Source organism: Jaculus jaculus, chromosome 10, assembly GCF_020740685.1.
Source record: "Jaculus jaculus isolate mJacJac1 chromosome 10, mJacJac1.mat.Y.cur, whole genome shotgun sequence".
Taxonomy (NCBI): Eukaryota; Metazoa; Chordata; class Mammalia; order Rodentia; family Dipodidae; genus Jaculus; species Jaculus jaculus.
Window position 1 is genome coordinate 83,107,276 of NC_059111.1, and position 13,836 is coordinate 83,121,111.

A 13,836-nucleotide genomic window follows, 5' to 3' on the forward strand; every position below is an offset into this window, starting at 1 on the left:
AACATTCTACTGTGTCATTACTTCATTAGCAAAAATCCACCAGTTTAATAAAATGTTATTGCCACATTTGATAGGATCACAGAGTCTGATTATGTAATAAGGATTTGGAGAGAATACATTTGGAATCAAGAAACTGTGATATTCAGAGGACTAAAATCTCATTAAAATAAGGATCAGTTAAACTGAGAACAAAGCTATACTGAAAATAAAGTACAAGATCATTCTCTGACATAAGCTGAGCAGAAATAATCCCAGCCCTTAGGAAACTGAGAAATGATTGCTGTTCCCTATCAACCTGAGCTACATAGCAAAACCCTGACCTCCAAGCACCGTAAAATGTGTTTCTAGGGCTGGAGAAATGGATTATCAGTTAAGGCATTTGCCTGCAAAGCCTAAAAACTCATGCTTGAATCTTCAGGTCCCATGTAGCCAGACACACAGTGACACAAGTATGCAATGTTGCACATGTGCACAAAGGGTACACACATCTGGAGTTTGTTCACAGCCGCTAAAGGCCCTGTTGTGCCCATTCTGTCTCTCTCTGCCTCTTTTTTTTTTCTCTCTCTCTCAAAATAAATAATCAAAACATATTTCCTACAATGCAATAGTGCCATCTAGCCCAAGGATATTATCAGCAAAGCATGGATTATTTTATTACAATATTCCATGTATTGTCCTTTCAGCCACTTTTGATGTCTTTCCTGTTAGTATTATAGATTTGTTGTTTTGGAGGTGATATATGTAGAAATGGGGTCTATGGCATTTGAAGTCAGAAAAGAAACTGCATTACTTTATGTTTTTATATCAACTTAATTTTCTAGATTTGCCTTAATATTATAAACTTTGGGGCAATATGCTCTATCATTAATCAACATAGACAGGTTTAAAAAATATTATTATTATTTTTTAAATATTTATTTGAGGGATGGAGAGAAAGAGGGAAGGAAGGAAGGTGTGAAGAAAGGAAGAGAGAGGGAATTGTCTTGCCTCGGCCTCATATCACTGCAAATGGATTCCAGTGCATGTGCCACTTTGTGTGTCTGGCTTTATGTGGGTACTAGGGATCATACTTGGGCCTTCCAAATTTGCAAACAAGTGCCTTTAACTGCTAAGCCATCTCTCCAACCCCATTTTCAAGTTATAATTTCTTGATTCTTTTTATGTTTTGTTCATTTGCTTTCAAGACCAAACAAATTCAAATATTTCACATTAAAAAAAATCACTGAATCACAGTCAAAAACTACAAGGTGTATTTGAGATAAAAGTGAATTAATAGATCATTTATTAGGTTCTTTAGATGTATATTTAATATATGATCATAATTTATTTTACAATATTTTTGATTTTAATTAATAAGAATTTATAATTTTTATATATACCTAGTATTTTTCATTTATACTTATTTATCTAAAATATTTTGTGTCCTGCTTTATTTTATATCTTTACTTTTATAAGATTTTTAAAATCACCATGCAGATATACATGCTTTGATATCCCTATCTGGGAGTTCAACAATTCAATGTAATGTACATAAAGTGAAAACTGGTAAGATTTTCTCTGTTTTTTTTTGTTTATTTATATAATATGTACAATTTTTGCATTAATTTATACAGGAAAGTTAATTATATATTTTTATATTAAAATAATATAATCTTCCACTGTTCTTTATATGAGCAGTATTCATTATGATTGTCCCATTCATTATTCTGACTACATATAGAGTTCAGAATTCACATGTCATTGCAACTGTATTTCTATAACTCATGTCAAGAATCATTTTCCAGCCGGGCGTGGTGGCGCACGCCTTTAATCCCAGTACTCAGGAGGCAGAGGTAGGAGGATCGCCACGAGTTCAAGGCCACCCTGAGACTACAGAGTTAATTCCAGGTCAGCCTGGACCACAGTGAGACCCTACCTCAAAAAAAAAAAAAAAAGAATCATTTTTCCATGTTTATATTTGATTAAAAATGTTTTTAACAATATTTCAGAGTAGACTACATATTTTCATCACTTTGCTTTTTAACTGTTTTTAACTAAATTTCATCAGCCTGAGATACTAGTTATTCAGTTTGTCAAATGTTCTGAGTTCCCCTTTCAACATTCATAAAAGAAACTATATATTTTCTGAATCCTCCCTCAGAAGGAAACATCTTCCCAGTACTTTTACCCATGAAGAATTTCTTAGATGAATATTAAACTCTATAGTTACATAATTTTCCATCAATTCTCTTAAGCTAAAATTCTACTCCCTTCTATAGTTAAGCATGAAGGAGATATCTGATGTAACATTCACATTGCTGACTGGGAGGTATTTTTGAAGAATTATTTCTACATGGTTCTTGTCTTATTCGATTTTCCTAAAGTGTAGAAAATCTGTTGCAGATAAATTTTTAATACCATGTTTTTTTCCTATCATTTATTATTTTTGATGTATCTACATTTTCCTTTTCTTACATGGAAAAACAAACTTGGTTAGGTTACATTATGAATTTTCTTCAATATTTATCTTTATGAGTTCTCATTTCTCTATTGTCTTCTGCAGGGCTGACTTCGGCTTATGCAGTGTTTAGTCTGTACGACTGAGTCTACAATATGAAGTCTTCTTCCTTTTAGCTTTAGTTTTACCATCTGATTTATACCAGATACCTCTCAATAGCCTCATCCAAATCATTCATTTTTTTTGACACAAACTGATACAAGTCCATATGTCATTGAATTATTAAAAATATGAAATCAACCTATTTGATTTTAATATGATAGAATCTCTTCCTAGGCATCTGCTTCCACCCAGTCATCATCTTTCCTGGAGAATACAGTGATCTTCAGCTGTGAGGTATGTGCCAAATGATAGGTAACCTCCTGATTTATACCAAGTGTCTATGGAGAGCTGTTGAGATTTCTTCTCCAAGTTCAAGCTGAACCAGAGAGGAGATGACCAGTCTCCAAGGTTCTTCTCACTGGCCAGTGAGCATTTACAAAGGAGGCTCAGCTGGGGCCTTTCATATTGCATGGCTTCATGTGCTCAGATGGCTTTAAAGTCTTTAAGAAAAAAATATGTTCAATAAAATTTTAGTTTAAAATTGAACTTAAGCACTTGGGAGTTAGAGGCAAAAGATTTGTCTCTGCTAAGAACTGTGAGACAGCCTTGACTACATGAGAACCCATATTTGAATAAATAAACAAATAAAACAAAAATCTACATTGTATTGATGTAATCCATCCAAACTAAAAATGAAAACAAAAATAAAAACAAAAAATAATCCCATGTTATTTATGAACTAGACCTTAAAACAAACTATTAAATATATCTAATAAAAAAAACTTATATTGCCCAGATACACCTTCAATGATGAGTGGATAATGAAGATGTGGTACATTTATATAATGCAATTCTATTTAGAAAAAAAAGAAAGAAAGAAGAAAGAAAGAAAGAAAGAAAGAAAGAAAGAAAGAAAGAAAGAAAGAAAGAGAAATTATAAAATTTTCAGGGAAATAGATAGATTAGGAAAGGATTATACCTTGAAGTAATCCAGGTCCAGTAAGCCAAATATATGTTCTCTCCCATATATACATCTTAACTACAAATGTTTAGACTTGTATCTGAGTTGGTGTAAAAAAAATAGGTAGAAGAAGCTAGTAAGCTAGGAAAGGGCTATAAGGAAGGGAGGAGAGGGGAGTATTAAGGAGATGGTACTATATACATGTAAGTAGATGAACAGATTACTGGAGGTAGAATGCCTTAACTGAGGTTAGGGGAAGAGTTTGAGTCAAAGAAGAGTAGGGTAAGGGTTAATCAACATTCAGGATATTGTGAATAAGCCATATGATAACCTACTTTTTTAAAATAATGGCACATTCAGGAGCCACAGACTGTTAGTAGAAAAATTTCAGTGCCAGGGATGGGATATCTTCCAGTGAGTTGTTGACCAGGGAGGTACCTGATGCCCCCAAAACATTACAGGCTATTGTGAGCCAAATGACCAAACAGGTATGATAGTGGCATGTCTGTTATAAGAAAAAAAAACAACTACTTAATTGGACTGGAGGTCCACTCTATGGGAGGGAATACATGCCTGATACCTAATCAAAACCTAATCAAAAGACTATGGTAGGGGAGGTCAAAAGCCTTAGGAAAGTAATACCTGCTCCTGTTTGGCTAAATGCACTTATTATGCTCACCAAACTACCCTGTATATACCCTGTAACTTAATGTTCATGCCCATATGTTTGTGCTACTCTAACTTTTGGTTATAGAAGCTTCTCTTTCAAGATGGCAGTGACCACTGAGATAAACCAAAAGCACCACAGTACTAAGAAAGGACAGAGGCATATTCAGCATTGAAACATTTCTATGTTTCAGTGGCAACAGAAGAGGTGGCAAAAAGAATGTAAGAGCCAAAGGAAGAGTAAAACTGCTTACAATGCAATCATCCAGACAGAAATTGGCCTCAATAGCCATGATCTCACAGTGCCTAGAACTACCTTCACAAGACCCTCATAATAGGAGGAAAAGACAATGGCATCAAACTAAAAAGCAGACTAATGGACAGAAGGAGGGGATATGTTGGAGAGTGGATTTATGAAGGGAAAAGTCGGGGAAGGGAGGGAAATATCGTTGTTTATTGTAAGTATGGAAGCTGTCAATAAAAAACACTCATTATTGTTTTCTTTATATAACTTAAAGTAAAGGTCTGGGTCCTACATAATTTTTAAGTGCTGTTTTTCTAACGAGCACTTTTTGATATGGTGGATAGATACTCACTTTAAAAGTCTCTAAAGGAACAACAAAGCAACATTCAAAACTTCAGCTTTAAGCTGGGTGGTGTACACCTTTAATCCCAGCACTTGGGAGACAGAGGTAGGAGGATTGCTGTGAGTTTGAGGTCAGCCTGAGACTACCTAGTGAATTCCAGGTCAGCCTGGGCTAGACTGAGAACCTACCTTGAAAACCAAACCAAAACCAAAACCAAAAAAAAAGGGGGGAGGGCGCTGGAGAGATGGCTTAACAGTTAAGGTGCTTGCCTGTGAAACCTAAGGACCTATGTTCTACTCTCCAGATCCCACCTTACCCAGAGGCACAAAGGTGAGGCAAGCACAAGTTCACACATGCCCACTAGGTGGCACAAGCATCTGGAGTTCAATTGCATGTGGCTGAGGCCCTGAAGCTTCAATTCTTTCTTTCTCTGAAGTTAAAAACTAAATAAATAAAAGCTGTGCATGAAGTGGTGGCACATGACTTTAATCCCAGCACTTTGGAGGCAGAGGTAGGAGGACTGCCTGAGTTCAAGGTCACCCTGAGACTACATAGTGAATCCCAGGTCAGACTGGGCTAGTGTGAGACCCTACCTTGCAAAACGAAACAAAATAAAACAAAAAAATTAAAAAGCTAAAAAAAATACCCTAAAAAACAACAACAACAAAAAAAAAACAAACTCCAGCTTTAGAAGAATAATCTACCTTTAGAGGCATGGCCATTTAATTGATAGAACATTATAATGCTTCCTTAATGTTAGTTTGTTGTTTATTTTATATTTTGTTTATTTAAACATTTCAGAATTGCTCATCAGATCTAGAATCTGTCACGGATAATGGGCCTAGAGATTGACCAAGGAGTACAGATGGAAGAGAAACAAAACACCAATGACAAACAGAGGTTTCACTGATAATGAGGAAATCTGACCCATGAAACAACTGAGAAAAAGGAAATTTGGCATTTGGAATATATTGGCTCTTGGAGTGACTTACTATTGATACTGTGTTTCTGACTCACCAGTTCCCAATTCTCTCTCTTTAACTTAATTTCTCATTTCATTATTCTTCTGATTATTCTAGGTTCTTTAAGAGCTCTTGTTTAACCTGCTCCTTTTGTAAGGCCTTGCTAAGTCATTTTTCCCAAGGCCAATTCTACAAGGAATTTACAGTGTAGATACTGTTTGCTAACCAAGCCCAGACCAAATGTGAATGGAGAAGATATACTGTGAAGGAACTATGTCTGCTGGCATGAAGTTACAATATGGTGGTGTTAGGTCAGTTGTAGGAACAAGGGGGTTTCTCTACTCCTTGAAGCCTCAGCCAGGAATAGTCTGCAGTCTGCACTTATTCTGTACCATAGCCACATGCCAGGGAATTACACAGAAACTGGTGGTTTAACCTATACGGATCAAGTATTTCACTTTTAAGCTTCCTAGCATATTACTGCATAAAGCTTATATAATTTTCTATATTAAAATTAAAAAAAATCCCTTCAAGAGAAGCACAGTAATCAAAAACATTCAATGTCCTTAGCCCAGTCCAGTCTTTATAACTCCATAAAGGGCAGATGTGTTGAGAATTGGGGAATATAACCAGACTTTAATCCGAGTACAGCATTAAGTGTGGTTTCAGCCTCACTACTCTTACCAGGGCACTTTAACCTACATTGCTGTGATCCCACAGGTATTTCATTGGGTAAAAAAGAAATCCTCCCATTTTGTTCTTAATTGTCAACCTGTTCACCACCTGCCCATGTACACATATATAGGTGCTAACTATGAGATTTAAGAGACCACAGCATTCAAGCTTGTATGTTGTATTAGGACTGTGGGGATCATGTTAACAGCTGGCAGCTTAGCAACTGTCACCGTCTAATTTCAGCAAAGATTAAAGCTTTAAAAATCCTTCTCTAGAAATGTTATTGGCAGAGGGCAAAGGTGCTGTGAGAATTATTGAAAAGGAAAAAAAAGGAAGCTTAATTTAATGAAGGAAAAAAGAACATATCTTCAAGATCCTGATAGATTTGATGAGAATATATATTTATGATTAACTGCCTTGACCAAATGCCATAGAAAAGATCTAGCAATCATTGTATAAAGAAAGGGAGGAAAGTCTTGTTATAACAATACTTAGCGTGATCTGCATATATTCATTTACTTAACAAATATTTAGTCAATTTCTACTTATGTATGAGGTAGTGCTAAATAGGCACTCTAGAAAGGGTAAAAGGATAAAAAATTAAATGTATAAATAAAAATATAATTTTAATTGGTAATAAATATGAGAATTTGAAAATAGAAATAATGTGACAAGAAGTTGGAAATGACTTAAATTGACTGGAGAAGGTACATTTGAAAAGATAAGTTTTGACCTGATAAGTAAGTGTGAGTTAGGATGAGCCAACTCAGGGGACAGAGTGCAGTTTACATTTCTATAGAATGGTTTAGGAATATTCAATTCGGGTAGAAAGCAAGGATGTAATCCACATTATGCATTTATTTGAGATACTGATAGAAATGGATTGGCTACTTGACAACACTAAATGCTGGCTATCTCAGTACTGTACTTAATTGGGTCTGAAGAATGGGTGGGTAATATGGAAACCTAGGATCAGAATTTATAGGATCTTCTCTAGGCCATGGTTATGGCTTATTTTAAGTGCAAAGGAAAGTTACTGGAGTGATATAAGAAGTAAGCTGTCATAATGTGAATTATGCTTCAAATAGTTTATACTGGTTTTATGAAGAATAGGATGTAAGGAGAGCTGTGAGAGTAGAAACAGAGAACAGTTACCATGCTACTTTAGGAATCCACATGAAGATGGTGGTGGTTTCAAGTGGATTATATAACAAACAACACTTTCTGATTGACATGGAAATAAGGAAAACTGAGGGATCAGGTTTTGGTTTAAGTGTGCTCAAAGAAAAAAAATAATTTTTGAAATTTAATTCAATAAGGAAAATTCACATTTTTAAACAGTCTGGTCATTGGTATAACCATGAAATGTATAAACAACAGCAACAAAAATTCATTGCCATGGAATCTGAACAATAACAACAAGAAACAACTTTTTAAAAAGAGAAGGCAGGGCTGTAAAGATGGCTTAGTGGTTAAGGTATCTGCATGCAGAGCCAAAGGACCTTGGTTAGATTCCCCAGCACCCATGTAAACCAGATGTACAAGGTGGCACATACGTCTGGAGTTCATTTTTGGTGGCTGGAGGCCCTGGCACACCCACTTTCTCTCTCTCTCTTTTTCAAATAAATAAATAAAATTTATAAAGAGAAGACAGTACATATATAAAACAGAAGATTTCACAGTAAATCAATGTCTCATTCATATAAAACTGTTTTAATAAATAAACCTAGCCTTTTTTCCCTTTATTTTGCATACTCCTTTGAAGACTTTCAGTCTTGAGATCGGATCATAGTAATTTTGGAGAAATTTTCCAGAGAGATTTACTGCTATCATTTGAGGGAAAAATCACACAAATTAGTATGACCATTATCATTATCTCATTTGATTTGCTATGAAAAGCCCTAAATATCATATGCTGGGAGTTCTCTTAAAAATAAAGTTTAGGGCTGGGGAGATAACACAGTGGATAAGAGTGTTTTAACCAGAGAAGGTCTGATATGCCACGAGTTCAATTTTTTAGCATTCATATAAATATCTGGGTGTGTGGGCAGGCCTGCCTACAATACTTGTTTTGAGGGGAGTAGAGATTGGAGGATAACTGGTGCATGCTAGTCAGCCAGTCTAACTGAAAACAGCAGCTCTGGGTTCAGTGAGAGATTGTGCCTCAAGGAAACACATGGGTGACAGACAGGACATCTAACATTCTCCTCTAGCCTTACACACATGCATACAAGGGGCACATGCATCTGCACACACACATATGTGCATCTACCACACACATACCACACCACATAAATAACACACTCATATAATACAACAAACAAACAAACAAAATGTCTACTCTATCAGCACTGGCTACTTGACTGTCTTGAGACAGTAAGTGTTGGGTGAGAAAAATGATAGGCTTCCTTCATTTTCTACTATAAAAACTATATGAGATGGATTTATATTACACTAAGCATGCTCATTTTAAACTGATCCCCACTGAACCACTCTTCTAAGATGTTCTTCATGGGCCACCAGAGTGCTTATTTCCTGTACATCATCTTGTTGCTTAAGCAAACAGCTGATGCACTAGTCTAAGTGTACACAATGTGACTTCCTGTTCTACGTGCAATAATGTCATCTCAAACATATGACAGGCGTCTGCTGCATGGTCCCCATGTGGCTGCATACTTCAGAATCAACAGGCATGGGCAGCCACTTCTTCATTTATACTGGATCCTGATGACATCTTACTCACAATGTCTCTCATGTTTTCAGCATGCTCAGAACACTTGGTGGCATGACTGCCTGTTTACATCTGGTTCCAGCTCAGCTGATACGTAACTAACGAGTCTCAATAGCCTGCTGTTTGCAGTAACTTCGAGTCAGGATTCTGACATGTCAACAACAAGCAGTGAATACTTGATACAGGGCCACACAGTTTGGATGTTGACCTCAGTTACCAGTTGACACCACAGTCAGTGGCCTGCATGAGTCCAGAGCTACTCATGCTATCAACCCCTGGCCATTTTTTTAAGCTAGGGACACTGTGCTGCACCTCCCAGCATTAATAATGATCCATAGTGATTATTTCCATAGATGTCCATCTTCAGATGATATATTGTTGTGTACATTGCTTTTATAACAGCCACTTGGAAAGGCAATAAGAGCTTTGCTCTACGATCCACCAGAACCAGATTGCTGACTCTACCCGATTCTAAACTAATCTGCAAATGCTACACAAATTGTCTGTGTATTGCTCTAAAAATTTGTACAAATGGGGAAAACAGTAATACCTATCAGGCTTATCTTGGGAGTAAATAATATTATGCATTAGAAATGCTTTAGATAAATGACTGCTGTAAGGTAATCCCTTAATAAACATCAGACTAAACATAGCAATGATATGTTAACATGTAACTGCCTTGGGAATTTTGGATATATCACGAAATGTACAGTATCTGATAAAAACAATTTGCATAGATGTTACACAAATATAGAAAATATGATTCCACTTGGTTGAATTAAAAAAAAGTTTCAGCCGGGCATGGTGGTGCATGCCTTTAATCCCAGCACTTGGGAGGCAGAGGTAGGAGGATCGCCATGAGTTCGAAGCCACCCTGAGACTACATAGTGAATTCCAGGACAGCCTGGGCCAGAGCGAGACCCTACCTCAAAAAACCAAAAAACCAAAAAAAAAAAAAAAAGTTAATACTAACAAATGGTCTGATATACCAGACTATGTGCTAGTATCAGAAGTACTTTATACTGATGCCTTCCAAAACTGATGCTAAAATATTGGACCAACATAAGAAAAATGAATAACAAAGTTCAATTTAGGAAAGATTTCAAGTGTATTATTCAAAATTATACTTATATTCATTTGGTTTGAACCAAAATTTACCTTAATTTTAAAAATGTAGATTCTAGTAAAACATTAAAATCTATTTATTAAAGTCACCACATCAAGATTAGAATGTAAAGGGGAATACAACCTTATTAAGAAGCTAAAATGATATCAACGTTAGCAGATAGTTTATTTTCTTACTTTTTGATTTTAATTTAAATCGACATTTTTTGACTCCGATTTCATGTTTATATGAGAGTCTTTGAAAAGTCTTTTCACCTCAGTGGCTCCTCGAGTGTTCACTTTGAACAATGACTTTGCAGCTGGCCAAACCTGACTCTCAATCAATTTTTATGAGTACAAATTCTTGGGCTGATGGCTGGGTCTCCAGCTATATCACTCACATAATCCACACTCACACGTGGTGATGAGATTCACATTATCACCAGAGTCCCATTCTGCCGACGGCAGCAGCAGACACAGCAGGGTACACTGTCCTCCCTATGAATAACGACTCCCTCACCTTTCAATAATGCAGCCTGCAGGTATGGACCTACAAGCTGTGTGCTGATTGAATGAGAGACATCTTTAAAAATACTAATAAAAACTACCCGGTTTCTCCCAATGGGTCATTCTCATTGAATCTCCATACATATCCATCTTGATTTTGAAGTGTGTGCATTCAATTTGTCTTCCCATTACATTTGGAATTGAAAGGAAGATTCAATTGTGTTTGAAACTTCAAAAACTTGTCAGTGTGCTGGTGTATATATTTCAAAGCATTTAGGTATGGGGTTCTCTGTATGGCTGCATGTTTATATATGCAGATGTATATAACTTGGAATTTTAAGATGAGCTCATGGGGAGAATCAATCCAAATTCATAATACTTTGATGGGCTTTTTTCCTTGATTTTAATCCTGGAACACATGGATTTACCACCTATTTTGATGGAGTTGGATTTTGCCTTTTAAAATGTAAAACCACATTTCAGTTAGCTAGAAAAATTAGATCCATCTACTACCCCTCAGAAACATACCAGTGTGTGCTTTCTAAGAATTTGTGTTTCTTCTTTTATCTCTAAAACTTAATAGCTGACAAATAAAGTAAGCACACATGTGTTGTAATTTGAATCTTGTAATCACATGCTAGAAAATAAGAAGCAAAGGTAACCTCACATCTTGCCTGGAAAAAAATCATAAGATGCTCATTGGACTTCTTAAAACCTTTCCATGAAAGCTTAATCTTCGGGCTCAGATAATCAGCACACAGGAAACTCTTTCATTCTACTAGGTTTAGCAGTTTTCCAGAATAACAAATGCAGTTCACTCATGCTTCAAAACACTGATTAATACAAATGACCTTTGTAACTGAGATGGGTATGGTGACACACATCTTTAATCCCAGCCCTCAGGAGGCAGAGGTAAGAGGATTGCCATGAGTTTGAGGCCAACCTTAGACTCCATAGTGAATTCCAGGTCAGCCTGGGCTACAGCAAGACCCTGCCTCGAAAAACCACAGACAAAAACAGAAACAAATGACTCATGTAATGTTATGGTTGGTTGGGGTACAGTTCCATGTTCCTTCATTCATATTTCCATAAGTTAGACTCTAAGAGCCAACTTTATTTGTTCCAAAATTAGTTACCCAAGTAACATCATCCACTACTGAAATTATGGAATTAAACATGATTTTGTATGTTAAAAAGGCAGAGTTGAAAAATAGGCTCCATTTATGTGCAGAGTTAGTTAAATGTTTTAGAAATAATTGATGAAAAAGAAAAATGATAAACTTGTTAAATTAGATGCAGGCAAGACATCTATGACAGAAATACAATTAAAATATCCAGAAGGATCTAAACTACAATTCTTTTGTAAATGCATTTAAAACTTTCTGTCAACATAAATAAGCATGGAAAATGAAGATGATGTCTGAAGGGTATGAACTTGGAAGGATGCACCACTGAGAACTTTGAACAGAGTATCTTTACTCAAAATAAGTGCATGAGCCTTATATAAAAATATTGAAGCCGGAGTGGTGGTGCACACCTTTAATCCCAGTACTCGGGAGGCAGAGGTAGGAGGATCGCCGTGAGTTCAAGGCCACCCTGAGACTCCATAGTGAATTCCAAGTCAGCCTGGGCTAAAGTGAGATCCTTCCTCTAAAAACCAATTGATATATATAGGTGTGTGTGTGTGTGTGTGTGTGTGTGTGTGTGTGTGTGTGTACATGTCTTTTATCATTAGTTCTAGCCACACAAAGAAAGGTTATATTTTAGCTCAAAGTAAGACAGATTGGCTCTCTGCCATATAGATAAAACTACTTGACTGAATTTTTACACTTTTCATGAAGATACCATGCTACCATGGGACATCAATAAAGTAATTTTACCCAGCAATTGATAGATGGCTATATTTCTGGAAGACAGCAAATGATAATTCTCCTTCATTGGCATTTCACCATGTCATTCTGATCTAGCCCAGTTAAGCTTGCTTAATGTGTGGTAGGAATCAATGAGGTTTTTACAGGCTCCTGTGTGTTAAGAATTCCAAGGGTGATTCTCTTTTCATATATTTCTACTCAGAATGAAATAGTTTGTATTTGTCATGAGATGGAATAGCTATTAGTAAGAAAGTTATGCTTTAATGTAAATTTAACTTAATGCAGGTATTCTATGACCAAAGATAACTCTCAGATTTTTTTTTATTTTAAAATCAAACAAATCTCATGCTTTGATACTTTGTCTACATTCAGAATCCAATCACCAACAAACACAGTTGACAATCTGATTTAAAACCACATTCATGTAAACATATAATTCATATGACATAGGCATACAAAGTGAGTGAATGAATAGATTACAAGTTTTCTATAATATAACAAGATAATGCATTGGTTTTCAAATAATGGTCTTAGAATCCTGTAGATTCTTATAGGAAGTTCTGACAGTCAAAATAACTTTGATAAGAGTTTTCAATATTTTTACCTTTTTCATACTGAATGCATGGTAGATTTTCCACAGGCTATATTTAATATGTAATACTTTAACTAGTTGAATACAGAAGCTAATAGGAATACAGCTACAATCTATTGCACCAGTAAATAAAGAAATATACAAAAACATAAAAACAATTTCACTAAATTGCATGGTTCGTTACTTAACATAAAAAAGATTATTTTTGGCTAGCATATAATGAATTAACTTCCTTTTATTTTAAAATATATTAAGTATTTTGAAATTTCCTCAGTTTTCACTTATAATATAGTAAACACTGATAGATCTCACCTACACAAATGACAGGTTGAAAATCAATGTGGAGTGATTTGTGTGGCAGGGAAAAACTATTGACTGACCTGAACAAGAACAAAGTAACGTTTTTTCCACCTTTTCCAAACCTTCTGTCCAAGAGCATATAGATACCTGGTAAAACAAACAGACACACAAATGAAAGAATACATAAATGACAAAGTTCCATGTACTCCTATTTCTTCTGTAGGTATTTATTTTCTAGACTTACCTGCTAAAGGCAAAGTTTAGTCATTTGGAATCTCAGACAACATGCAGCTACTGTGTTACCAAATGATTGAGTTGATTCTAGGTTCTAGATAGGGAAC

General features: G+C 35.6%; 1 protein-coding gene across 20 annotated transcripts in view; it reads right to left on the reverse strand.

The window, feature by feature from the left end:
- The window catches only part of Cadps2 (calcium dependent secretion activator 2), a 586,012-nt gene that overhangs the window by 195,427 nt on the left and 376,749 nt on the right, over positions 1–13,836 (reverse strand). For all 20 annotated transcript variants that reach the window (XM_004658596.2, XM_004658595.3, XM_004658593.2 and 17 more), the window contains exon 9: positions 13,576–13,642. In XM_004658596.2, the coding sequence (XP_004658653.1) occupies positions 13,576–13,642 (67 nt within the window). The remainder of the gene's footprint in view (positions 1–13,575; positions 13,643–13,836) is intronic.